At 36.0% G+C, this 25036-nt stretch overlaps 2 protein-coding genes across 2 annotated transcripts in view; both read left to right on the top strand.

The window, feature by feature from the left end:
• TXN (thioredoxin) overlaps positions 1–25036 on the top strand; it is a 335018-nt gene that overhangs the window by 131807 nt on the left and 178175 nt on the right. The gene's annotated exons all lie outside the window — the stretch shown is intronic.
• SVEP1 (sushi, von Willebrand factor type A, EGF and pentraxin domain containing 1) overlaps positions 1–25036 on the top strand; it is a 172632-nt gene that overhangs the window by 64913 nt on the left and 82683 nt on the right. The window contains exons 6-14 of the mRNA XM_012736740.3: positions 945–1124; positions 4609–4806; positions 6955–7073; positions 12065–12194; positions 15720–15827; positions 16650–16781; positions 17724–17918; positions 19060–19181; positions 22024–22132. Coding sequence (XP_012592194.2) covers positions 945–1124; positions 4609–4806; positions 6955–7073; positions 12065–12194; positions 15720–15827; positions 16650–16781; positions 17724–17918; positions 19060–19181; positions 22024–22132 — 1293 coding nt within the window. The remainder of the gene's footprint in view (positions 1–944; positions 1125–4608; positions 4807–6954; positions 7074–12064; positions 12195–15719; positions 15828–16649; positions 16782–17723; positions 17919–19059; positions 19182–22023; positions 22133–25036) is intronic.

Genomic DNA, 25036 nt, shown 5'->3' with positions numbered 1-25036 from the left:
GGTGTGTTATACTTTCCCATAGCACCATATACTTCTCCTGTAGTGCGCTGGGCTACTGTCCTTCATGTCTGTATTGTGGGAGAAAGAAGATAGAGAGGAAGGCAAAGACATACTCTCTCAATTGAGACAGTTCCCTTTAAAAAGCTCCCCCAGAAGCCACACACAATCCCAGCAGTATCTCATTGGCTCTCATTGCAATGGAGGTAGGGAGTTGTAATTCTGTAGCTGGGCATATTACTGTGCTGAATAAAACTGGGAAGAAAGAATGGCTATTGGGTGGACAACTAGCAGCCTATACCACAGCAGCAAAAACAAACCAACCAATGTTAATGCATAAGTCAACATTAGCACCATGAATTAGGATCTGCAGGAAGATTTGTGGTAAGAAAAGAATGAAAAGGCCAGAAGAACCAGAGTTGTGGTCAGAAAGCAGAACACTGGAGTTGAAGACTGCAGAAGTTGGGCAACTTTGCAGAGGCTGGTACCATTAAAAGGCCCAGGAGATGCCCAAGAAATCTGAAAACCAAGCTGAGCATGAAGCTGAAAACTCTTGTTTTGGAAAAGACCCTTTCTTTTAGTTGGAACACAGCCTGGAAAATCATAGCAAAGGTTCTATTAAGGGCTGCAGGTACCTCCCTTTATCAACCACCTCCGATCTACAACCATCATCTTCCACTAAGGGCTAGGCCTCTTAGACAATTTAAATCCCCCACCTATGGGCAGGGGGCTACAGGCAGTGATATTTCTTGGCCAATGCATTTCATAAAACATAGACTTTTCGATTGTCCCATAAGAGCTCAAAAAAATGGTGGTGTGTTATTTATTGTTTGGCATTTTAAGAAAAGAAACTTTTCTTGTTTGCAACATGCAGGCATTACTAAACTTATAATTATTATTATTGTCCTTATTTAGTAAAATGTGATGTATGTTTTCATGTTATATAGTGAAAACATGCTCCCATCTCCGCCAGCCCAAACACGGCCACATCAGCTGTTCTACAAGGGAAATGTCCTACAGAACAACATGTCTGATTACCTGTGATGAAGGGTACAGACTAGAAGGAAGTGCTAAGCTTACCTGTCAAGTAAATGCCCAGTGGGATGGTCCAGAACCCCGGTGTGTGGGTAAGTTCCTGGAAGGTGTGATGCCTTGAGTGATTCATTTCTCCTGCTCTGATTTCTCCAGTTTTCTGTGAAGATCTAGAACTAAATACTGGCTCATAATGGATGTAAGTACACATCTACATAGACAGATGAAAGTGTTATAGATACAAAGACAAATATGTTGTTTTATTCCCCTCCATTAGTAAAAGAACTTCTACACCAAATTTGGTTTTCCAACTCAGTGAAATTTAGAGTCAAATAGCAATGCATTTTGTAAAAAAAATTGGGGCCAATATGGGTGGATTTTTTTAAAAAAGCAAATGCTGCATAATTCCCTTGCTTTGTAAAACATGACTTACCTTTACCTTGCTTATGAAAGAACAAAATTATCAACCAGTGAAACTTATAAATCCTTTCATTATTAAACAGGAACAAATGAAAATCACTGAACACAAAACTGAAAAGTTAGGAGAGCAAGTGCAAGGAATCTGTGCACATAAATTGAAAACCCTTGGTCTTCCTCCAAAAATGACTACAGAATAATGAGGGGAAATTCTTTCAAAATTTTAAGAAACAGTAATTCTCATACCATATAATTTGGCCCAAATAATGGAAAGCTATCCAATTTATATTATCAAACTATTATTATTTTGTTGTCAAGCTGACAACTATTACCAAAAAATAAAGAAAACTATCAGCCAACATTATATATTACAATAATATAATAGCAAATATACTAGTAATCCACATTCAAAAAAATGACCTACCAAAACACGTAGAGTTTATCCTAAGAATGCAAGAAGAGTTTAAAATTGGACAATCTATCAACATAATAAATTGCATAAATATAACGAATAGGAAACATTTGTATGGTTGCTTAGTAGAAGAAGAAAATGCATTCAGAATTATTTAAAACACATTTTTAAATAAAATTTTAGGAAACTCATATTGATATCTCTGATATAATAAAAAATGTCTATCTGAAACCTGCAGTTCTCTATTTGGGAGAAACAGTATAGACAATCTTATTAAATCTGGAAAAAGAAAAAGATGCTTAGGATCATCCATTTGTTTAGTATTATAATAAATCATGGGATTAGAGATATTGGGATTTAAAATCATCATCATTTGTAGACCACAAGTCTACCTACACAATAGAATGCATCTACTAAAAAAGTGAGAGTTCATTAAAGTAATAAGAATACCAAATAAACAGCTTTTCGTATATACAGCGATAAATAGAACATGTAAAATATCACATTCAAAAAATCTATAGAAAATGTAAAATATGTCAGAACCTTAAACAGAAATGTGTGGGACCTGCATTAAACAAACCAGATAGTGTTACTGAGAGACAAAAGGAACACTTTAATATTTATATAAAATGTTACCAGAATGTTAAGTTCTTTCCAAATTTATATAAGTAAAATGCAACTCATTCAACAGAGTAAAAGGGATTTTCTTTTTGGCCCCTTTTCTGTATTAGAGAGTGATTCCAGGGATCATCTAGGAAAATACAGTCAAAAGTCACTAAAAGAAGTTTGAAAGGGAAGAGTAATAGAAATAATAAAGATAAAGTAGCTCTACCGGGTTTTAAAATATATATTTAAGCTGCAAAAATTAGGAGTATGCAAGGATTGCCATACGTATCAATGGGACTGAATAGATCCTGACACAAATTTCATGTAATATTAAGGAAGCATCACAGGTCAGTTGAGGAAAAAAAGTGCATTTAACTGATCATATAGGAAAATTGGCTCCTTGAGAAAAACAAAACAAAATAAAATTTTTGTATGTCACTTATTCACATCACACATTGAAATAAATTCTTCATAGATTTTATTTTATTTTATTATTTGAGACTGACTCTCACTCTGTTGCCTGGGTAGAGTGCTGTGGCATCAGCCCAGCTCACAGCAACCTCAAACTCCTGGGCTCAAGCAATCCTCCTGCCTCAGCCTCCCGAGTAGCTGGGACTACAGGCACGTGCCACCATGCCTGGCTAAGTTTTTCTATATATTTTTAGTTGGCCAATTAATTTCTTTCTATTTTTGGTAGAGACAGGGTCTCACTCTTGCTCAGGCTGGTTTTGAACTCCTGACATTGAGCAATCCGCCCGCCTTGGCCTCCCATAGAGATTTTAAAATATAAAGTAAAAAATAAGATCATTAAAATCAAAAAAGAATATACTTAATGTATATAAGTTAGTATGTAATACTAATCTCAGAACTTGCTAAGAATAAAAGCAATGGAAATACTTTAAGAAGAAAAAAAAATCAGTAGATTATACTATATAAAAGTTAAAGACATATTCACTCAAAGTACCATAAACAAGTAATAAAAAAAGAATAATGTCTTCAACAAGTTTGACAGCCCAACAGATAATTTTCTTACTTCATAAAGGTCCAAGCCTAAGTAAAGAATATTGAGTCTCACATAGTCATTACATTTGAGCCACAAATTTGGCTCTGATTTTCGTGTTGATCGGAGCAGAACAGGAAGTCTGGGCAGGCACGTGGCTCACACTGTGCAAAAATAAAGAGACAAACCAATTTCTCAGGGAAAATGACTTTTACTGGCACAGAGGTTTGAAAGAAATCATTTCAGGGAGGAGGTATGATGGTAGAATGTGTAGGAGCACACGAGTTCTGCCACTTATCTCTGTGGTAACTTCAGGAAAATTACTACTATTCACAGTTCTCTTGTTTGTAAATGGGAATAATAACAGTACTCCTTACTGCATAAAATTAAATGTGTCAGTACTTGTAAAATGCTTATAATAATTCCTGGCACATAGTTGGTACTGAATAAATGTCAGCTATTAATGTGAGCAATGCTGCCAGTAGAATCGCTACTACAATAAAAAGATACACATATGGGCATTTGCTGGTACACACACACACACACACACACACACACACACGCTCTATCTCCCTACATTGAGTCCTAGCCTTGGTTCTCCATTCTGTCTGCATTCTGCATAATTCATCTACTATTCTTTGTCTATGCTGAATATAACATTAAGGGTCAAGGCCCTAATTATAACACAGTGATTTTAAGGAGGGTATAAAAACTTTTACCATTATGTGCTTACTTAAAAATAGCACCACAAAGCTCATAAAATAGAGATTGATTCCTGAATATATCACTTAATCCATCAAAGATCCAATTCCGTTTACTACTTTATACTTTAAAGCCATCAAATAATATTCTGAAAACCAAATGAAGTTGTTCCAAGCAAATTATGAAAATCGCAATCAGTGTTGATTAAAATATCAGAAGTTTTTCGAGATTTGATATACTGGCAAAATAACAAGAGGCAACTAAAGAGGCATAGTTTAGCATTATTTACAATATGTCCTATGTTCAATCTCATATATAATTATCATTTAACAATTTATCTCAATCCCAAGGCAGCACAATTGTGTTTTTCTTAGGTAAAAAGAATCCATGACATTTCCAATTCGTGAGAACACGAAAAATTTTTCTCATTTCTTTACCATAGAGCGCCACTGCTCCACTTTTCAGAAGCCCAAAGGTGTCATCCTATCTCCACACAACTGTGGCAAGCAGCCAGCCAAACCTGGGACAATTTGTCAGCTAAGTTGCCGCCAAGGATTCATTTTATCTGGAGTCAGAGAAGAAGTAAGATGTACCACTTCTGGAAAATGGAGCGCCAAAGTTCAGACAGCAGTGTGTAAAGGTAGGTCTTTATACTGTTCAGGTTAAAAACCAAATTTCTAAATAATGACATATGGATGTGGTGTAGGACAGTCTGTCTTTGCAACTTTTGCTGCAAACCCACAACAAAACAGTATGTGTTACTACAATATGCACTATGAGGATCTCGGTTCAAAGTGGTGGATTTACAGAATTTAAAAGGCCAAGTAATGACAGAAGAAATAGACAAATAAGGATAGTATTAGAGCTAGAAATAAGATAAGTTTTCCATCAGGAAATAAAAATCTTTGAGGAATTTCTGGTCCTTATGAAGCAGGTGAGACTAAATTGTTTTTTTTTTAAAAAGCCATGAGCACTTTGAAAACTGTATCCATTCCATCCACAAAAAGATATTGCCATTTTCCTGGAAGCAAGAGCAGATTGCTATGAAAACGGAGGTATTGGAAACAAGAAAGAGTTCTTAGAGGTGAATATGTCATAAATATCTCTAAGAGAAGGAGAAGGGCAAAAAGGGAATGCAGGTTGTTGAAAACAATATTAGTAATTTGAAGGACCAAAATGAGAGTGTCCTCAGAATACAGAACTAATAAGCAAAGTACTTGAATATCCCAAGTGGTCAAGCCAAAAAGATGGAAGTTAAGAGATACCAATGATAGATTGAAAACCCCCAATGAGCATTTAATAAGGAATTCCAGAAGGAGAGAAGAAAAGAGATGAAGGAGAAGAGTTTTTCTACTAGAAGAAGTAAGTTTCCCAGAGCTTGGTTTAAAAGTTTATTCCCAAAGGTATAAACTTTTAAACCAAAAATAGCCCTTGAGTATTAGTATGGCATACTTTCATTACTCCTACTAAAATTTCTGAGGTGTAGAGTTAATGAGAAAAACAAGTTTCCGAAGAAAGAGAATTGCACAAAAGAAACAAGAATCAGATTCACATTACACATCTGATTTACAGCTCTAACTGCACAAAGAAATATAGCAATGTCTACAGGATATGGAGAGAAAATAAATATGAACTTCGATTTCGAATGCAGTCTAGCTGTTATTTAAATATGAATGAAAAACCCAAATACTTTGACAATTTTTAATAGTTGATATGCTACTATGCATCCCTATGGGGGAGAATTATCCAAGTATATGCCCCTCTCAGAAAAATAAAATATAAATTGAATAAAATTTTAAAGAATCAAGAAGAACACAATGAAATAATTTCAGGTATATTCAACTTCAAGTTACAGAAGATTTAATTTAACATAAAATAAAGGATGTATAAAATTATATCATATAAGAACTTAGTTCTACTATGATTGATGTAGCTCTGTGTAATGTTACCACATCTAATTCAGCATCTGAAGTATAAAGTTTCACAAAAGATATCATTGGCTTTAATTTATTGTTTGTTCTGACAGTATGTTTTAGTACCTCTATTATAATTCTACTTGACAGCCTTGTTTTTCAAGTGTAGTTCCTTCCTGCTTCAATCAACATTTTTTAAATTTCTTTATTTCATTCAGAAAGTGTTTATCAAGCTCCTATTGTATGCTAGGCAGCACAAGCTCCTGTTATATAAGGGTATATAATAGGGCATTATATATTATATATGGGTCAAGACATATCCTGCCGTTCAAAGAGAGAACTTAAATTCTATTGGGCGAGAAAATTCCATTTCCAAATGGCGTGTTGAGTTTTACTGTTGGGAAGTCCAGAGGGCTGTGGGAACTTGTGGAGTGAGCACCTCAAATGGACCAGGAGAGTCAGAGACAACTTCCTGAGGAGCTTGTGTCTAAGCTGAGAATTAAGGGACAAGTAGTAGTTATCCAGGTAAAAGGGGAAGAAGGCATTAATTCAGGCAAATAAAAAAAACATGAGCAAAGACCTGGGTAAAAGAAAGACCATGGAGCCTTCATGGGCCTGACAGTAATTCAGTGTAGAGAGTGAGTCCCAGGAGGAGAACTATAAAGAATGAGGCTAAGAAGTCACCAAGTGTCAATTCAGAAAGGACCTTGTATGCCACGCTGGGATAAATTATCAGGAAGGCAGTTTCATACTCCAAATCAGTGTACAAAATGAGTCACAAAGTACTAATATAAGCAGATTTTTATCTCTTTCTTAAATGATTTAGAATTAATTACATATCAGTCATTAATTGATTTGTGTATTTTCTGAGTCAGATGTGGAGGCTCCTCAAATCACCTGCCCTAAGGACATAGAAGCTAAGACTCAGGAACAGCAAGATTCTGCTAATATTACCTGGCAAATCCCGACCGCTAAAGACAACTCTGGTGAAAAGGTAAGGTTTGTGCAAATATTTGCATCCTTTTTCAAGTAGATTACAAATATATGCAAATATGTGCAATATTGAAGTTACCAACGTGCTAATGATAATTCTCTCTATATATAAACTTTACTCAATAAACATTAATGCCTCATCTGATAGAAGAATGATCATCCTTGAGTTTTTAATTAGAAATCTCAGACAAAAATCTCAAAAAACAGAAACTTCATTTCTTGGATTTGTTATATTTATTGAGATTACTTGACTAAGAATTCTTTGCTCCTTACTAGGCTCTGAAGATCTTTAAGAAAATAAAAGATGTGGAATTAATCCTAATTCCTTTTTTTAGGGGGAGAGGGAGAGGTTTCAATTTCTTTCTTTCTTTTTTTTTTTTTTTCTGGAGGAGACAGACTCTTACTGTCACCCTGGGTAGAGTACAGTGGTGTCATTGTAGCTTACTGCAACCTCAAACTGGGCTGAAGCAATCCTCCTGCCACAACACATAGCTAAGTTTTCTATTTTTAGTAGAGATGGGGTCTCACTCTTGCTCAGGCTTGTCTCGAACTCCTGAGCTCAAGCTATCCTCCCATCTTGGCCACCCAGAGTGCTAGGATTACAGGTGTGAGCCACCATGTCTGGACAATCCTAATTCCTATTTATGAAGAAATCTTTTAAAATATGAGCCCAAAATGATTATATATTGGCCAATCTGAAGGAAATAGCATTGGTGTTTCCTATTTAAGCTTTTCTAAATCCAGCATAATTCAGGACACAATATTTTACTTTCGAATGTATAGTAGCATGAGATAATCATCCATCAGATGCTAGGAAAAGAGTTCATTTAGGAATCTCACTTTCACTTACATCCACATTGTTAGTATTAACATACATGAAAGTGCCCTTAAGTAGTATATTGTTTTCACACCTGCATGAATTATTAAATATAATGAATTATAAATTATGGATAAGTTGTGCCAGCCAAGATGTATTGGAGGTGGGGAGTTGGGAGGGCACCTTGAAAAAAATAACTTACAATCAAATTAGCTTTTAAATTTGATTTTAATAGTGCAAATGCGACTTCTAGGGCTTAGTATATTGTAGGTAATGTGTGTGGTGAGCAGTCTGTCATGTGTGATAGTTCCACTTTCTACTAAAATGGCCATGAAGACATGCTGCATCATCATCATCATCAAACACTAAGTACAGGGACATATTTCGGGATCTGATGAGAATTCACACTGAATGTAGCACCTGTGTGTACATTGTCTGAAAAAAGACACCTAACCATCATCAAGTAGGAAGCAGCAAACATTTCTTCATTTCCACCGCCTGCCCTTAGTCAGAGCCTCAAAGGCTGCATGAACTTATACAGCAGGCTGCCATTCCCTGGCACAAGGCTACCAAGTACTGAGCTGTTCAGAGTTGTCTCTGTATCTCTCAATGAGGACCTCCTCTTTGCATTCAGTTCTTTTACACAACTCATGCAGCCCAAATTATATCCATTGCCTGACCCTCAATTCCCCAACCCAGTAATTTGCTTTTTGTTACCCTACTCACATATTTCAACGTCTCTGACTCAATATACCGGAAGAATACAGAGAATTTGCTACAATACATTGCATCCCAGAATGGGTAGTCATTTTAGAAAAGCTCTGCACATACAGTAGGAGTGGATACAGGGAGGCAGGATGTTCTAAGGAGGCAGTGCATACTCCAGTTTATCGACTTCCATGTACTGCACATGATCACAGAAGACCAAATGACTACCTGAGAATCTATGGGATGCCTATTCTCTGTCTCGTATTCACAAACAGAGATGTTAAGTGAAAGAAAAATCCCCCATCCCACTCAAACGGAGCCACATAGAGGATGCTTCATAGTAGGATGGGTGCTCTAGGCATAGGTCTGTAGATTGTCATCCTACAGACTATATCTGATGGCACTGAGTGGATGAGATTGCCTGAGGTGGATATGCAGATTAAGGAGAGTGACAGATTAAGCCCCAAGAAAGATCAACAATAGATGAGAAATGGCCAAATGAGAATAAGTGTGATCAGTGCATAACGGAAGGAAGCCACAAGAAGTTGCCATCATGAAACTGAGGAAGAGATCATTTCACACCAAAGGGGTTGGTAAAATATGTCACATACTGAAAGATGCAAATTAGATTTATAATCCAAAAACCTAATACAGATTTATATGAGATTAATAGAAGGGAGGGTGTGAGAAACAGATTGCAGTGGGTTAAGGAACATAAAATTCTCTTTAAGAAATTAGGCTATGAAGAAGAAAGAGAAGGTACTTCCTTTAGTGTGAGGGGTTTGGGATAGGTTTTGGCTTTGGCTTCTAATATAAATGAAATTTAAACATGCTTAATTAATGACAGAATGGCTTTAATAAAGAGGAAGGTGAAAATAGAGGACAGAGGAGAACTAATAATGTGAGGTTCTTAAGAAGGGAGAAGGGAGGGGGTCGAGAGGGCAGGGGAAGGACTCAAGTGAGACTTGAGGAGAGCAATGTCTTTCATGTATCAGTGTGGGGAAAACAGAGGAAAGAAGGGTATTGATACAATTTAGCTGCTAAATTGAATGGTGATAAGAGGTTGAGGGGCGTTTTCATTTGATGCCTTACTTTTGCTCCAAGATCGTGGGGAAGAAATAAACAAAAACAAAACAAATGTTCCAGTAGATGGATTAAATGATTAAAACCATTTGTAAATCAAAGCCACTATAATCAGGAAGATTTCTGAGAGAAATGAGCTGCCATCTAAGTCCACCAGCCGTCAATCCTGATGGACACTGTTAAGGGAATGTTAAAATGGGGAAACAGATTGAAGGAAGATGCTGAGAATCAACTTAGAATTCACCTGATTCTGTGGAGTAGGAGATGCTAGATTTAGAAAGTATCCTTAAATTTAGACCAAAGAGAGGGGAGAGGGTGTAGACCATGTGCATTGGTGTCATTCCTGGGCAACTGGGCAGAGAGACCCTGAGGTCATGTGTGTGTTTGTTCTGAAGGCTCTGGGGAGACTCTGTTTATTCCTTTTCCAGCTTCTAGAGCCCACCATGTTCCATGGCCACCTTGGGCCATGACTGATTGCTCTGGCCCCTGCTTTCCCACCACATCCTTTTCTTTTCACTCTGACCTTCCTGCCTCCCCTGTATAAAGACCCCTGTGGTTACATTGAGCCCACCTGGATGATTCAGGGTAACCTCCCATTTTTAGATTCTTAATGTAGTCTATCTAGTAGGTCTGTTTTGCCATGTAAGGTAACATATTCACAGGTCCCAGGGATGAGGACACAGACATCTTTGGGGGACCATTATTCAGCCTATCACATGGGGGAAGAACTTGAATGTGCTTAAAAGAATAAAAATAGAAATGAAAAGAGCCAGTTGAGATGGAGAAGTTGAATATAGGAGGGAAAGAGGAGACAATCTAATGTGTATGGCTTCTCATCAGAAAGTGGTCAGACCCAAAGCATAATTGGAGGAATGAGAGAGTTTTAAAGTTTGAGGAGAATAGAGAAGTTTTGAAAAACTCATTCTGAAGAGTAGAGAGAGCAGACCAGAGAAATATAGTAGGATTATTGGCTAGTATTGGGGGCCCATTTGAGTTAGGTGACCATAAATTTATAGAGAAATTAATCTGCACTATTGTGTGAATTTCTCTGAATGTGATGATTCTCTGGTACAGGCATGAGAAAAGTAGATAATTGAGCATTTTTAAAATATAGAGGATTGGAGGGGGGAGGAAGACAGAGAAGCAAGGCAGTTTAGACTATTGGCCGAAAGAAAATTTTTGTTGTAATAGTAGATCATGAAGCCAAAGCGAGGTAAGAAAAAGAAAAGAAGGAAAGAACTCATGATGCTGCCATGAACATCTCTGTACTAAGTCTTTGTCTTTATCTCTGGTTATTCCCTACCTAAGACAATTTTCAAAAAGGGAAATTTCTTGGTGGAAAATCGGATGCTAGATTATATGTACAATGTGATCAAAATTATAATTGTGTAACTAATCTTGAACAGTCCAAATTAAGAAAGGCACCAATAGAAAATGACTATTTTTCTATAGTCACGTGTTTTGGTTACTCTGGGGTTTTATTTCCATAATTAAAACCCACTCTCAGGGATTAAAAAGAGGAGTCTTGCTCTGTAAATAAAACTTGCACCATGTATCCACTTCAGAGCTCTTTGCCCCTGCAGCTGAGAGCTGGCCTGATGCTCTTTATTCATTCTATACCTTCCCCAACTTTGTTTCTGGCTTCTCTGGGGTCAGGGCTGGTGTGATAAGCAGAATAATGGCCACTCTAAAGATATCCTTTTCCTACTCCCTAGAACATGTGGATATGTTTCCTTACATGGCAAAAGGACCTCACAGATATGATTGAAATAAGGATTTTGAGATGGAAGGATTATCCTGGATTATCCAGCTAAACCCAACTTAATCACTTGAGTCTTTAAAAGAGGACTACTTTTCCTAAGTCTGTTTAGAGAGAGATGCTGTGAACAGGGCTGGAGAAATGTAAAGTGAAAGGGGTGCAACTCGCTATTGCACAACTGTCCGTCCCAGAGCTGTTTACAACAGTAAAATTTGAGACCAAACTAATGTCCTTCAACACATTTTTCTTAAAGAAACTATCATATATTTGTTCTACAGAACATCATGGAAATATTGAAGAGTCATCTTAAGTTCTAAAGACTATAAAAGGGCATAAAATTGTTTTAAAATATTATGTTTAAAAAACAAGGAACACTTTATATGTATGCCAACTCTATAAAGTATGTGAATGGAATAATCTGGAAAGAAATACACCTGAAGGCTGCGCCTAATATTTTTTCCTTTCCTCTATATGAAATAGTATATCATTGTTGGTATTACTTTATTAATAATATATAAATAAAAAAAGAATCAATGTGCTTTTTTTTAGATGAAAAAGTTTCAGAAAGTAAAGCATCTATGTACTTTTGATATTAACTTTCAAAATGTTTATTTATCTCCAAAAGGTGTCAATCCAGGTTCACCCAGCTTTTACCCCACCCTACCTTTTCCCAATTGGAGATGTTGCTATCACATACACAGCAGTTGACCTATCTGGCAACCAGGCCAGTTGTACTTTCCACATCAAGGTGATTGGTAAGTCTTCTTCAAATCATTTGAGTAGGTTTGTGAAAATGTCCAGTACCCTGGGGTCTTTGCTTCTCATCTATCTTCAACACCCCCTTTCCACTGATTCTTCCTACTGGCATTTAAACTTGCTCAAGCCACCCCCTCTTTGAAACCTTTAACTATATCCTTTAACTATCACACCATGTCTCTGATTTTGTCCCATGTGAGCCTTTTGAAAAGTTCCCAGTGGTGGCCATCTCTGTCTTCTTAACTGACATTTATTCTCGCTCGTCGCTCTGTTTTAAAATATTATGTTTAAAACACATACTTTATAAAGTAGCTCGTCTGGCTTCTGTCCCCTTCACTCATATAAACTGCTATCAGCAAGGTCCCCATTGGTCTCTGTTGTTACTTTGCATACTTCTCAGTCCTTATTGTACATAATCTTTCCTCAGATTTTACATTATTAATCAGACTCTCCTTATCAAAACTTTCTCCTTCCCTAGCTCCTTTGACACTAGTCTTTTCAGGTTTTTTCCCCCATTTTTCTTGCCTGTTCTTCTTTATCCCTTTCCTAGGCTTCTCTTCCTCAGACCAGCTTTCAAATGTTGATCACGTCCAGGGGTCCAGCTTTGGCTGTCCTCCTCTTTCTCTCTGCGTTGTTTTCCTGGGTGATTTTGTTAACTGAAAACTCCCAGGTTTCTAGCTCCAGTTCAAATCTCTTTTCTGAAATCCAAACTGATATATAAAACTGCCTACTGGACTTTCCCATATGGCTGTTTCACTTGCATTTCAAACCTAATAGATTTCTTAACTCAGAAAAGGACACGACCAACCACTGAGCTACCAAGCAAAACTGCGGAAGTCATCCTTGACTCCTCCCCCTCCATCAATCACTGATATCCAATAAGGTAGCCTGTTCTACTGGTTTCACCTACTTGATATCTTTCTGTAATTTGTCCTAGTCTCTTAAGTGCTACTGTAGCTCATTCCTGTTTTGAGGGGAGCCTGGCTTACTATATCATCTCCCGGTTGGTCTTTGTGCCCACTACCAAGTCGTAATTCATGGAGAGGTAGGACTGTAGCAATCTCTAATAGTCAAAAGCATGGACTGTGAACCGAATCTGCTTGAGTTCATATCTAGCTCCATCACTAAAATGCAGTGTCATTCATTACCTTTCTGTGCCTCAGTTTCTTTACCCAAAAATAGGATTAATAAATATATTACCTCATAGGGTTATCATGTAGTTTTTATTATAATTAGTTACAATATATAAACCACTTGAACTAGTGCCTGACACACATTAAGCTCTATGTAGCAATATATAGACATTTTGCTATATTTGTCACATATCTATCTTTAATATGTTTATTTTAAAATTCAATACATCAAATTCATTTTGTTTTCAAAATTTTGCATACCTTCTTGAAATAACTAATGTACATCAAACTTATTCCTTCTCCTCTAAATTATATGTTTTGGTAAAGGCAGAGAAGACTCAAGTAAAAATCAGTCTAACTCATTTCACAGTGTTCAGTCTTTTTAATTGCTTTTTCAATGTTGTTTTAAACATGAGCTTTCCCAGTCGCTTGAAAAATAATGTTGAATTTTTTTATCTGATACTGTGATTTTAAACTTGGAAATGTGATTCAAGAGTTTGCCAAGTTTTAATTTTTCATAATGTAGAATCAGCATAGTGAAAAGTGAAATGTGTACTCAAGTGTCTAGCTAGACTTTAGCTAAATGTTCAATTATAAAAGCAAGGGAAGGAAAGGGAAGAAAGAAGGAGTAAGAAAAGGAGAGGAAAAAGGAGAGGGGAAGTAGCAGGTGAGAGAGAGAAAGCAAGACAGAAACAGAAACATAAAGAAAATATTCCAAAGCCTACATTTTTCTTAGTTTCCTCAAGGTGTTGGTGCCTTCCTGATAAATGAGAGACAAGCAGGAATGCCTGTCCTTGGCAGTCCCACTTGCCTTGAAGTGGGCTCTCCCTCTCTTTTTGAGACAACACATCTGTTGGTGCCTTCGATCCTTTTGACAGTAATTGACCAAGTCTTACCACCCTCCTATACCTGTGATACAACTTTAAAATGTTCAGCTAAAATCAGATAAGCTTAAGAAAATCTTGGAATACCCAGTTGTCATTTCTTTGGGGAAAATAGTAAATACTGCCAGATTTGTGAATTTTAGGTATGAATTGACTTGATTGATCATCCTCAAAGTACACTGACCCACTATGAGCATTCCTTCATTCTTTTCTTTATTCAGCAACTTGTTTTGAGCAGCCATTAGGGGCCATGTGCTTTGCTGTCTAGTGGAGACCTAACCACGAACAAAAGAGACTTCATGACAGATCTTCAGAGTTTGTAGCCTAGTAAAGTAATAAATCTAAGATACTGAGCTAATGAAATGACAAGCATGAGAAAAATATAGAAATGGAACATGTATCCATAAGACTTAGCTTAGAAGAGAAATCTATATTCTTCTCTCAGGTATAGCTCATTTAATTTCAGAGTATATGTTCATATCACAGATAGAAATACCCAGGTCTTGATGCTTGTGACTTCAATTTAGTACCTTGATAACCTCAGGCAAGTTTCTTAAGTTTGCCTAATCGAAGATTCCTTGCCTATAAAATTAGAAAAATGGTATTTGTCCTGTCTTCCTCAAACCTCAAAGGCATGTGATAAGAACATTTCAAATGTATAAAATGTATAACTGTGTTAAAATAACTTCCTATACACCTTCTTTGTTGTCCTTTACTGACATCCTAAAAACTCTACCACAATCACATTCAAACTCTACCACATTCATTCAGTTGGAAATCCGACTCACTCACCCCACCTCAAATCAGTCCACCCTTGAAAACCTGAATCCTGGTGCCCACCAACACAGACTCACAGTCCTTTGGCTTCTCCTGTGGCTTTCATCTTCTCTATATTTCCTCACATCCAGCTTCACACCCCGGTCTTTTTCTCCACCTAGAATTTATCAACCTTAAAAATTTTTAACTCCAGTGTCCCGCCTCTGGACATAACCCTCCTGGCCTTCCAGCATTTACACTGACATCATCCTTGTTCTGCAGCGTGACTCATATCTCTGCCCCATGGTCCTTCCATTTAGCCATCTATTAGCCCTGTCTTGACCCTTCGGATGAGAGGAGGATTATGGAAGTCACTGATGTGGCCATTTCCCTCTTCAGCTCATTGGGAATGGTTCCCTTTACTCCCAGGTGCAGCAGCTCAATGACTGCAGGCAGAGCCCACAAATCAAATGCCCACCTCATCCGGAATTGCCTTGTGCACACCTGTGCTCAAGGTGATTTTAGGAACCTGGTATTTCTTCTTCAACAAACAGAGGGCAGTATAGCAAAAAGCATCTCTTTCTTTTGATGTTGGAATCAAAGACAAGGCATCATCAGTGGAGCCACAGGGACCAGCCTTGTTTCCTACAAGGTCAAGGTTCTCTGCCAGCACAAGCAGACTTCTCTCTCTTGCAAACCTTGTCTTCATTTTTAAATATCAGTTGCGACTTCTTTGTTTCATGTTCTTTAGATGTAGAACCACCTGTCATAGACTGGTGCAGATCTCCACCTCCCATCCAGGTGTCAGAGAAGGAGCACGCTGCAAGCTGGGATGAGCCTCAGTTCTCAGACAATTCAGGTAAGATGACAAGGGTTTTGTTGTCATCATGGTAATACCGAATTATATTTTATTTCTAAAAGCTTTTTGAAAGGACAAAAAAGAAAAGGCAAATAACTAAGTGGAATGAATAATTATGTAAGTTAATATGTTTTAATGCTAGGATAATTAAATATAATTTAACATTGTTAATCTTACCTATTCTTAGGATTTTCCTTCATTCATTATTGACTAGGCACTTAGTAAACCTGTGCTAGGTGTTGTACCTAAAAGTGTTCTAGTGAATTTCTTCAGTCTCCAAGCTTATGTTGTCCCAGAGGTATAAACTAGGCATTCTATTGGTATCTCTAGTACAGTTCTATATATTTACAGTTCTATATATTTATATAGTACAATTATATATGTATATATACAGTTCTATATAGTACAGTTCTATATATTTATACCTGACAAATAAATTATAGAAGGTCATAGGAAAGTAGCAAAAAAACTGAGCAAATACAACCTGAAGTTCACTTTAAATGTTTCCTTAAAACCTAGAAAACAACAATAAAAATGCAAATTAAATAGATTTCTTAAACTCCCAATGTTCCAATAGACTAACCTATTCAAGGAAATTCATCTGTTTAGCAAGAATGCCTTAACTTAATGGGGTTTTTGAGTCTACTATTTCTATGTTATAGTATAAATATTAAATCTTTTATTTTCTGCTAGTGTACAAATCAATATAGAATGCCCAGATGATTTACATAAAGCGAAAATGAAACTTCAGATCAAATAAGAGACTAATAAAGTGACTACAGACCAATAAAGCCTAAATTGGATCCTCTTTTTCCTTTCTAGGGGCTGTGTTGGACATCACCAGAAGTCACACACAAGGAGATCTGTTCCCTCACGGGGAGACTATAGTACGGTATACAGCCACTGACCCCTCAGGCAATAATAGGACATGCGACATCCACATTGTCATAAAAGGTATTCTCTTCATAAGACCCCAGAAATCTAGCTGACATTTGATATATGTGATTGCTATAGTATGCTATTTTGTGAAAGCAAATAGGCTATCGATTTTTAAAGTTAGAATATTGACAGATTTTATTTAGGTTTCCAATTGTTATTTCTTAACCTCATGAAAGATAGAAATATTCTTTATATTTCTATCTTTAATAATGTCTTTCCATTTATTTTATTTTATTTTTTGAGACAGAATCTCACTCTGTTGTTCAGGGTAGAGCACAGTGGCCTCATCACAGCTCACTGCAACCTCAAACACCTGGGCTGAAGCGATCCTCCTGCTTCGGCCTCACAAGTAGCTGGAATTACAGGCACACACCACCATGCCCAGTTAATTTTTCTATTTTTTGTATAGACGGGGGTCTCACTATCTCAGGGTCTCAGGGTCTCAGGGTCTCAGGCTGGTCTAGAATTCCTGACAATCCTCCCGCATCAGCCTCCCAAAGTGCTGGGATTACAGGCATGAGCCACCATGCCCAGCCTCTAACAATGCCTTTAATTAACATTTTCTCTACGGTTACAGTGTATTATTGTCACAATCCTATTTTGAATGTTTGAGAAAACATATTCTGAAAATTTATTTGCCTCATAAGGTTATCCAGTTTTCATTTTTATTAAAGGAATGGCAAAAATAATAATTCCAAATTAGAAATACTTTTAGCTTTTTATAAAATTTGCATAACCTCTAATTACATATAGATACAGCTTTTCAATTTATGCCCATGCCCATCTAGGAACCAAAAACAGATGTTGACAGTCTCCCACACTAAGGACTTATGGTGACAGCTTTTCTAGGAATAGCTGTAGACTGGAGGAGTCCTTTTCAAAATTCAGCTTAAGTTCCTGGAATTTAATTTATACTTTTCTTACCACTGCATGTGAATAATACAATTTTTTATACAGATTCTCCCTGCGAAGTTCCATTCACACCTATAAATGGGGATTTTACATGTGTTCAAGACAGTGCTGGAGTTAACTGCATATTAAGTTGCTTGGAGGGCTATGATTTCACTGAAGGGTCTACTGAGAAGTATTACTGTGCTTATGAAGATGGTATCTGGAGACCACCATATTCCACTGAATGGCCAGACTGTGCCAGTAAGTTTTAATTTTATTCTGGAACCTTTAATGTGTGTGAATGCATGTGTGTATCCATTTTTAATTGCTAAAAAAGAAAGTTGCCTTACCATAGGAGTTAGTGGAAAATAGTGCCATGAATTTGAAATGCTTGTGATTAAGGGAATTGCTCTTCCTTGCATTTATAATATTAGCCAGAATCTTCTTATAGATTTGATTGCTGTAGGCCAAGATTCAGTTTAAGGCAGAATCCTCTTGGCCCTTTCATTATTTATCAGAAGTACCCGAAGACTTGTCAACCTGTAGTTCTTGACCTGTAAATGTGCATTTAAAGTCTCATAGTCTGCAGAAGAGCTTATATTTAAAATATGATCTAACATATATAATGGAATTAAATATATCAGTTACATTCTCTTTATATTTGATTTAGATTTAGAGCTATTCTATAATATTAAATATACAATGTTATAAAAAGTAACCCAATATCTTTGTCTAGTGTAAATAAATATTCTCTGAAGTGAATTAAGCTCACTTACTTGAGCTCTTTTTTTCCCAAAGGAGGGTAGCAGATAGAAGCAATATCACTTCCCTCTTTTGCAGATTTAGGTGGTAGGATGCTATTAGAAGACACTGTCCCTGAATACTTTGTGGCATTTTGCTGAGTCTAACCATGCAAGCTTCTGATCCAAAGAGAAATTTGTCTCTGTGGAAATTACACTTTCAAGGAATATAATTGCAAAAAATAAAATTTAGAAATTTTCTAATGTCTATTTGTTAAAAATGTAATATAGATATAAATGTATATAAATATAAAATATAATAATTTTGAGCTAGCCAGGATTTTTCAAAAATTCCCAGGAATATAATAAAAACAATTTTTATATCTGATTTCCTTAAATATTCATTTTTATGTGATTGGAAAGTAAAGAATAATATATCAAAAGCAAACTCGTCACTGGATAAGTAAGTACACTACAGGTGCATGGTTTATTATGATCAATTAATGCCCAGAAACTTTCCTTAACTGTCATCTCTGGTTTTTATAACAATCTCACAAATCATGTTAGAATTAAAATTTTAAGTTTCAATTGTTCCATAGAAAGTTATATCTTTGTTTAAAAAACACTAACCAACTGAAGCTGTTTTGTCTAACATTTTCCAGTAAAACGTTTTGCAAACCATGGGTTTAAGTCCTTTGAGATGCTGTACAAAGCAACTCGTTGTGATGACACAGATCTTTTGAAGAAGTTTTCTGAAGCATTTGAGACTACCCTGGGGAACATGGTATGTCAGTAGTAGTCCTTTATTGTTTGTCATTTTTGAAAGGACATCTTAAGGTTTTCATAGCCTCTCTGAGTCATTTGCAACTGAAATTCCTCATCCCATTTTCCTCTTCTTTGTGATCTATACTTGCAGCTAATGTCTAGAATTATTCATAGCTTGTGGACTTCTAGAAGGAATTGTAGGTAAATCTGCATTAAAATATTTTTGAATTTTTTAAAACATCCTTCAAAAGTCAGAGAAGCTCAGGATCCCCATGGTGTGAGAATGCCTGCTTTATTATTTAAAGTCTGACAAAAATGCCAAACATTGTAGATGGTATTTCTTTATGATGAGGAGATAATTGAACATTTAAAAGATTTTCTTTGTTATGCATTTTTGTTTAGAATATTTCAAGAATTCTCATAATTTGTTCAGCAATTATGAGAAAAACAGAACAATATAGGTGACTATATTGAACATCTTGAAGGCAGGATACAATCTACACACATATTTGCATGCCTAACGAGAGTGAGTAGCACTTCATTTATTTGATAAGAAATATTTTATTGTGCTACTTGCTATGCATTAGGCACTGTTATAAATCCACTAAATATATTGACTGACATCCATTCAACAAACACTTATTGAAAAAAGTTTTATTTAAATCTGTTCAATAAAACCAAATTCCCAAAAGAGAAAAAATGTCATTATTGCTGACAAACCAAGACAATATTACACTCATTAGGCCACTGTTAATACAGATCTATACTTGAAAGGGAACAATATATTCATACTAATTATACCCCATCCAAAACTGGTAAAGTATTCCTTAAGTATTGAGTAGAACCCACACTGAAAATTGTGTGCAAGTGACTTTTATCAAGTGTCTGTCACATGCTAAGTTGTAGTAGGTTAAAGATGGTATAATGGATCAGAATGTGCTATTCAATGTTTATTCATTCATTTGATAAATATTTAATAAGTCTCTATGTCCTATCCTAGATGTTAAGAATTTAGGTCTGAATAAAACAGTCAAAATTCTATGCATTCATAGAATTTACATCCTAATGAATAGACAAACAATAAACAAATTACAAAGAAAGTATATAGGATGTCAGAAAGCAGAAGATGGAGAAGCCTCACTAATAAGGTTCCTGTTTGTGGAGGAGACCTGAAGGGGTGAGGCAGTGACCCATAAGCATAAGTAGGGGAAGAGTGTTCCAGGCAAAAGGGACAGCAAGTGCAAAGGCCCTGAGACAGGAGTGTGATTGGCAGTTTGAACCACTCTGAAGATACAAGAGTGGCAAGAGCAGAAAGGATGATGGGATGAGTGATAGATGATCAAAGAGATCACATATGGTAGAGGAAGACAGGGTGTGAAGAGAAATCAGACTGTGGAGAACCTTGAAAATCACTATAAAGACTTTGCCTCTTACTGTAAGAGAGATGGAAAGCTATTTGAGGGGACCAACTTCCTTGGGATCTTGACTATGGGAGAAACAGAGGGTGGGCGAGAGATTAGGAAGACAACATAGAAAACTAAAGCAAGAGATTAGGGTGGCTTGGGTAGCACTGGAGATGATGAGAAGTGAATGGATTTTGGATATATTCTGAAAGTAGATTCAGTAGGAATTGCTAATACATTGGACATAGATTGTTAGAGGAAGAGAGAGGTCAAGGAGGCAGAGCACACAAGGACCTAGATGCCAGTACTTGGTGCAAGTGATGGTGGAAGTGTGTGAAAGAAGGATCTTTTCTGAATTCTATTTAATCAGTGTGAAACGGTATCATCTGAGAGTAAGGATGGGGAGGAGTTGTTGGAGGTTTGGGAAGAGAAGAGATAGTGTAAAATAATTTTTTGGTAGAACATGAATTTATATACTGAAGAAATGTAGTAGGACTGGCAGTCAGCAGGGTTGTGTTTTCCCTCAAGCCCTACCCTAACTGACCATGTGGGTATAGGGGTGGAAAGGCAGAATCATTAATTTAACCAGGGTGAAGGTTTCTCCAGGCAAACACATTGAGGAGGCATGCAAGGGAGGACCCATTCCACAGTGATAGACCATGGCATCTAAGATGGGTAGGTAAAGAAGTGAGGACGTGAGGGGCTGAGAGAGAGGAAGTAGGGTTGATAGATCATACATTCTGATGAAGTTAAAGAATTAGATTCCTGAGAAGACGAAAGAGTGTAGTTACTGGTAATGACAAGGTCTGAGGGTATGACCAGGGAAGTGAGTGACAAAATAAGACTGGAAGACAAGAGAGAAGAAGAAAAGGAGCTAAGAATCCAAACAGATGGAAGGATTAGTTAGGTGGCTATAGAAACCACCAAGAATTATAACAAGACCCAAATTGCAGGATTCTGGAATGTCTGATATTTCTAGAATATTTTCTGGAAAACATTCCTCAAAATGGGAAAGTCAGCTTTCATTTAGAGCAAAGGTGAAGGTAAGGTAGAGAGAGGAGGCAGAAAACAATAGGAAATTTGCCAATTACTGACTGTGAGCTTCAGAGGGCAGAGAGGAAAGTTTGGGGGACTGGGAGAGGAATTGGAGATGGGGTCAGAGAAATGGATCCAAAGAGCCACACGGAAGAAAGTTTAGGGACAAAAAGTGTCCCAGGAGGGCTGGAGACATCTCATGATGAGTGACATAAAGAAAGATAAAAGGCATGGGACTAATTTTGGGGGTCTACAGGCAGTTGGAGGCTGTAAGAGAGGAGGGTCAGGAGAATTGAGGAACATGCAGAGCTGGGGAATCACACCCTACCCTCTTGCTGTTGGAGGAGTGGTGGCCAGGGGAACAAAGGGCTTGTCCAAAGCACACAGAGATGTGATTTTATGCTCTTCATTTTTTATTTGCAGGTCCCATCATTTTGTAGTGATGCTGATGATATTGACTGCAGATTGGAGGACCTGACCAAAAAATATTGCCTAGAATATAATTATGACTATGAAAATGGCTTTGCAATTGGTAATTAAATTCTATAGCATTGGTAGTTTGTATGACTAATCTGCAAAACAAGAAAATTATTCCAGAAAAGTGAGGCAAACTAGAAAAATTAACTTTTATTAATTTATTCATCAAATGTTTTAGTATGGTTATAGAATTTGATAATGTGCTTAATGATCATTATAGATATAATAAGTGTTGGTACCAAATAAATTATTTTAAATTGTTAGCCAGAATTCTTTAGCATGACAAAAACTAAGAAAAGTAAGTCACAATTGATGGTAAAATTCAAATATTAATATGATATCTTAGAAGATAATGGTAATGGTTATAAAGTATTAACAGCAGTTTTTATATGACATTTAATTTAAATTGCAATTAATCCATTAACATAAAATAGTTACACATGTAAAATATTCAGATTTGCCACAAAAAATATAAGATTTAATTTATTCAGGCCTAATCATCTTGATGTTTTCTCTATGTAGACATTGAATGTTTTTCTTAATATTATTCCTAAGTGTGGTATGTGATTTTTTGCTGGTGTGACCAGCCAATTAGTTTACTGCCTTAATATTTCTAGGAGATTTCAATAGTCCCTCTTGAATCTCAGCAAAATTATTATACTTCTCCATAATTATACTTCTTATTCTTATTCCATTTTGGAATAAGTTCTGTCCAGAACTTCCAGAGTAATGTTTTAAAAAAATAATGGTGATAGCAAAATAGTGTAGTGTTTAAGCACATAGCCTCTATGACCAACAATGTAGTCAAAACCCTGGCTTTACCACCTGCTAGCTGTTTGATCTTGAGCAAGTTATCAAACCTTTCTGTTTCTCAGTTTCTTCACCTATAAGATAGATAAGAGCACTCATATCATATGGCCATTTTAAGCATTAAATGAATAAGTACAAGAACAAGTAAAGTGTTTAGAAGGTTATAATACAATAAGTATTAATGAGTATTAATTCTCTTTATAGCAGACGTTCTTTTTGTTTCTGACACTAATCATTTTGGTAATATTTTCAGTGATTTGACATCAAGAGTGATATTGAGTGATACTATTGCTTTAGATCTTCAAAACTTTTAAAATATCATTTATGAATATATGTTTATTGCAAAAATGCTCAAAAACAAAGAATGAAATCAATATACAACCCCAGAAATAAACCTGTTAATACATGTATATATTTATGACCATATATGTATATATATATAACTCTATGCATGTGTATATGATCATACTATTTTGTAAACACAAGTTCTTAGTTAACATTGTATTGGGACATTTATATTCATTAAATACCATACTTCAATATAATTTTAATGGCCACATATTAGTTCATCAATCAATTTACAAAAATTTATGTAAATAGTTCCCTATTGATAGATAATTTAGGTCATTTTCAATTTTAACTATTTTATACAGCATCTCAGTGAGCATTTTAGAAATTAAGGTTTTTATGTAGGAACAAATAAGGTGGCGTTAGAGGTAGAATTGTCAGTAGCACATCTAGCATAACCCAGCCTCTTCTGTTAATATGATCCAGGATTTCCTGCCCAGATTGTTTGAGTAGGAGAAACAGAGATATATACAGAGGGAGTCAGTTGTCATCATAAGGTTTTGAAATTGGCAACATTTGTCATCTAATAAGGATCCAAATGTCAGTTTTCTAGATTAAGGTGTGGGCAGTTGGCACATGTGATCCTGTGGTCCCAGGAGACAAGCACTCTTCTTCAAATGTCTTCCCGGTAGAAAGTCACAGATTGATGTAACATTTATAACCCCACCTTAGCAAGTGGTAATATGTGGAAGACAAAGGGCCAATACATAAAAATTGGTTTGACCTCGTAATAATCATGTAACACAAATTAAAACTAATGTGAGATGCAGTTTTTGACCTGTCAGATTAATGAATGCAAATAAGCATCATAACAGCCAAAGCTGGCAAGGGTAGAAGGGAAAAAAATCATATCCATACATAGTGTATGGAAGAGAAATTGGAGGGCATTTGACAGTATGTATCTAAAGGATCAGAAATGCTCATGCACTCAGACCCAGAAATTCCACTTCTAAGAATATTTCTCAAGATAAAAATCACACCATGTGCAAAGATGTACCATATTTCATAAATTCTGAGATGTACATTTTTTATTTTGGCCTGAAATTGGGATGTGTCTTCTCATTTATGGTATCTTAGATGTGATGAAATACTGTATGTACAAGGACATTCTAAAAATTTTAAATAACCTAAAAGTCTGAAAATAGAAACTGGTAGGTTGTTTGTGGTGTGCCATACAAGAGGATATTATGTAACCATTTGACACAGATAATATGTTGAGAAAATTTGAAAAAGATTACCGAATAATATATACATAGCATAATCTTGTTCTGTTAAAAGTGTTTGTTTGTATTCCAGTGCATAAATGTGTATATGTGTGTATGTTTATATATTCACAGAAAAAAAAGCTTGCCTAAAATGTTCACAGTGATTATTTCTATGTTAGAATTATAGGCATTTTTTAATATTTTTTCTTTGCTCTTCTTTTTCTATACCAGCTACATTATGCTTGTGAGGCAAATGTTTAAGTGAAAAGATAATAATATTGATCCCAGTTAATTTTAATAGTCAAAAGCATAAATAAAGCCAAAATCCTCAAGAAAACAATTTACTTAAGTAGACAGGCCTGCATAAAAAGATTTATTGTTTCAAGCAAATAACTAAGCAACAGTATGGTCAGAAGAGTATAAATATTGCTTATTGAGCTTTTATATTATAATTAATCAAATACTGAGCTATTAATAAATGGTTTATATACATTGTCTCATTTATTCCACACAAACCTATGAGGTAAGAATCATAATCTCAATTTATATATGAAGAAACTAAGGTTCAGAAAAATGGGAGTAACTTGGCTAAGATT

The sequence above is a fragment of the Microcebus murinus genome, chromosome 12 (assembly GCF_040939455.1).
Source record: "Microcebus murinus isolate Inina chromosome 12, M.murinus_Inina_mat1.0, whole genome shotgun sequence".
Lineage (NCBI taxonomy): Eukaryota > Metazoa > Chordata > Mammalia > Primates > Cheirogaleidae > Microcebus > Microcebus murinus.
The sequence above is the reverse complement of the archived record's forward strand: the minus strand, read 5'-3'. Positions and strand labels throughout refer to the sequence as shown.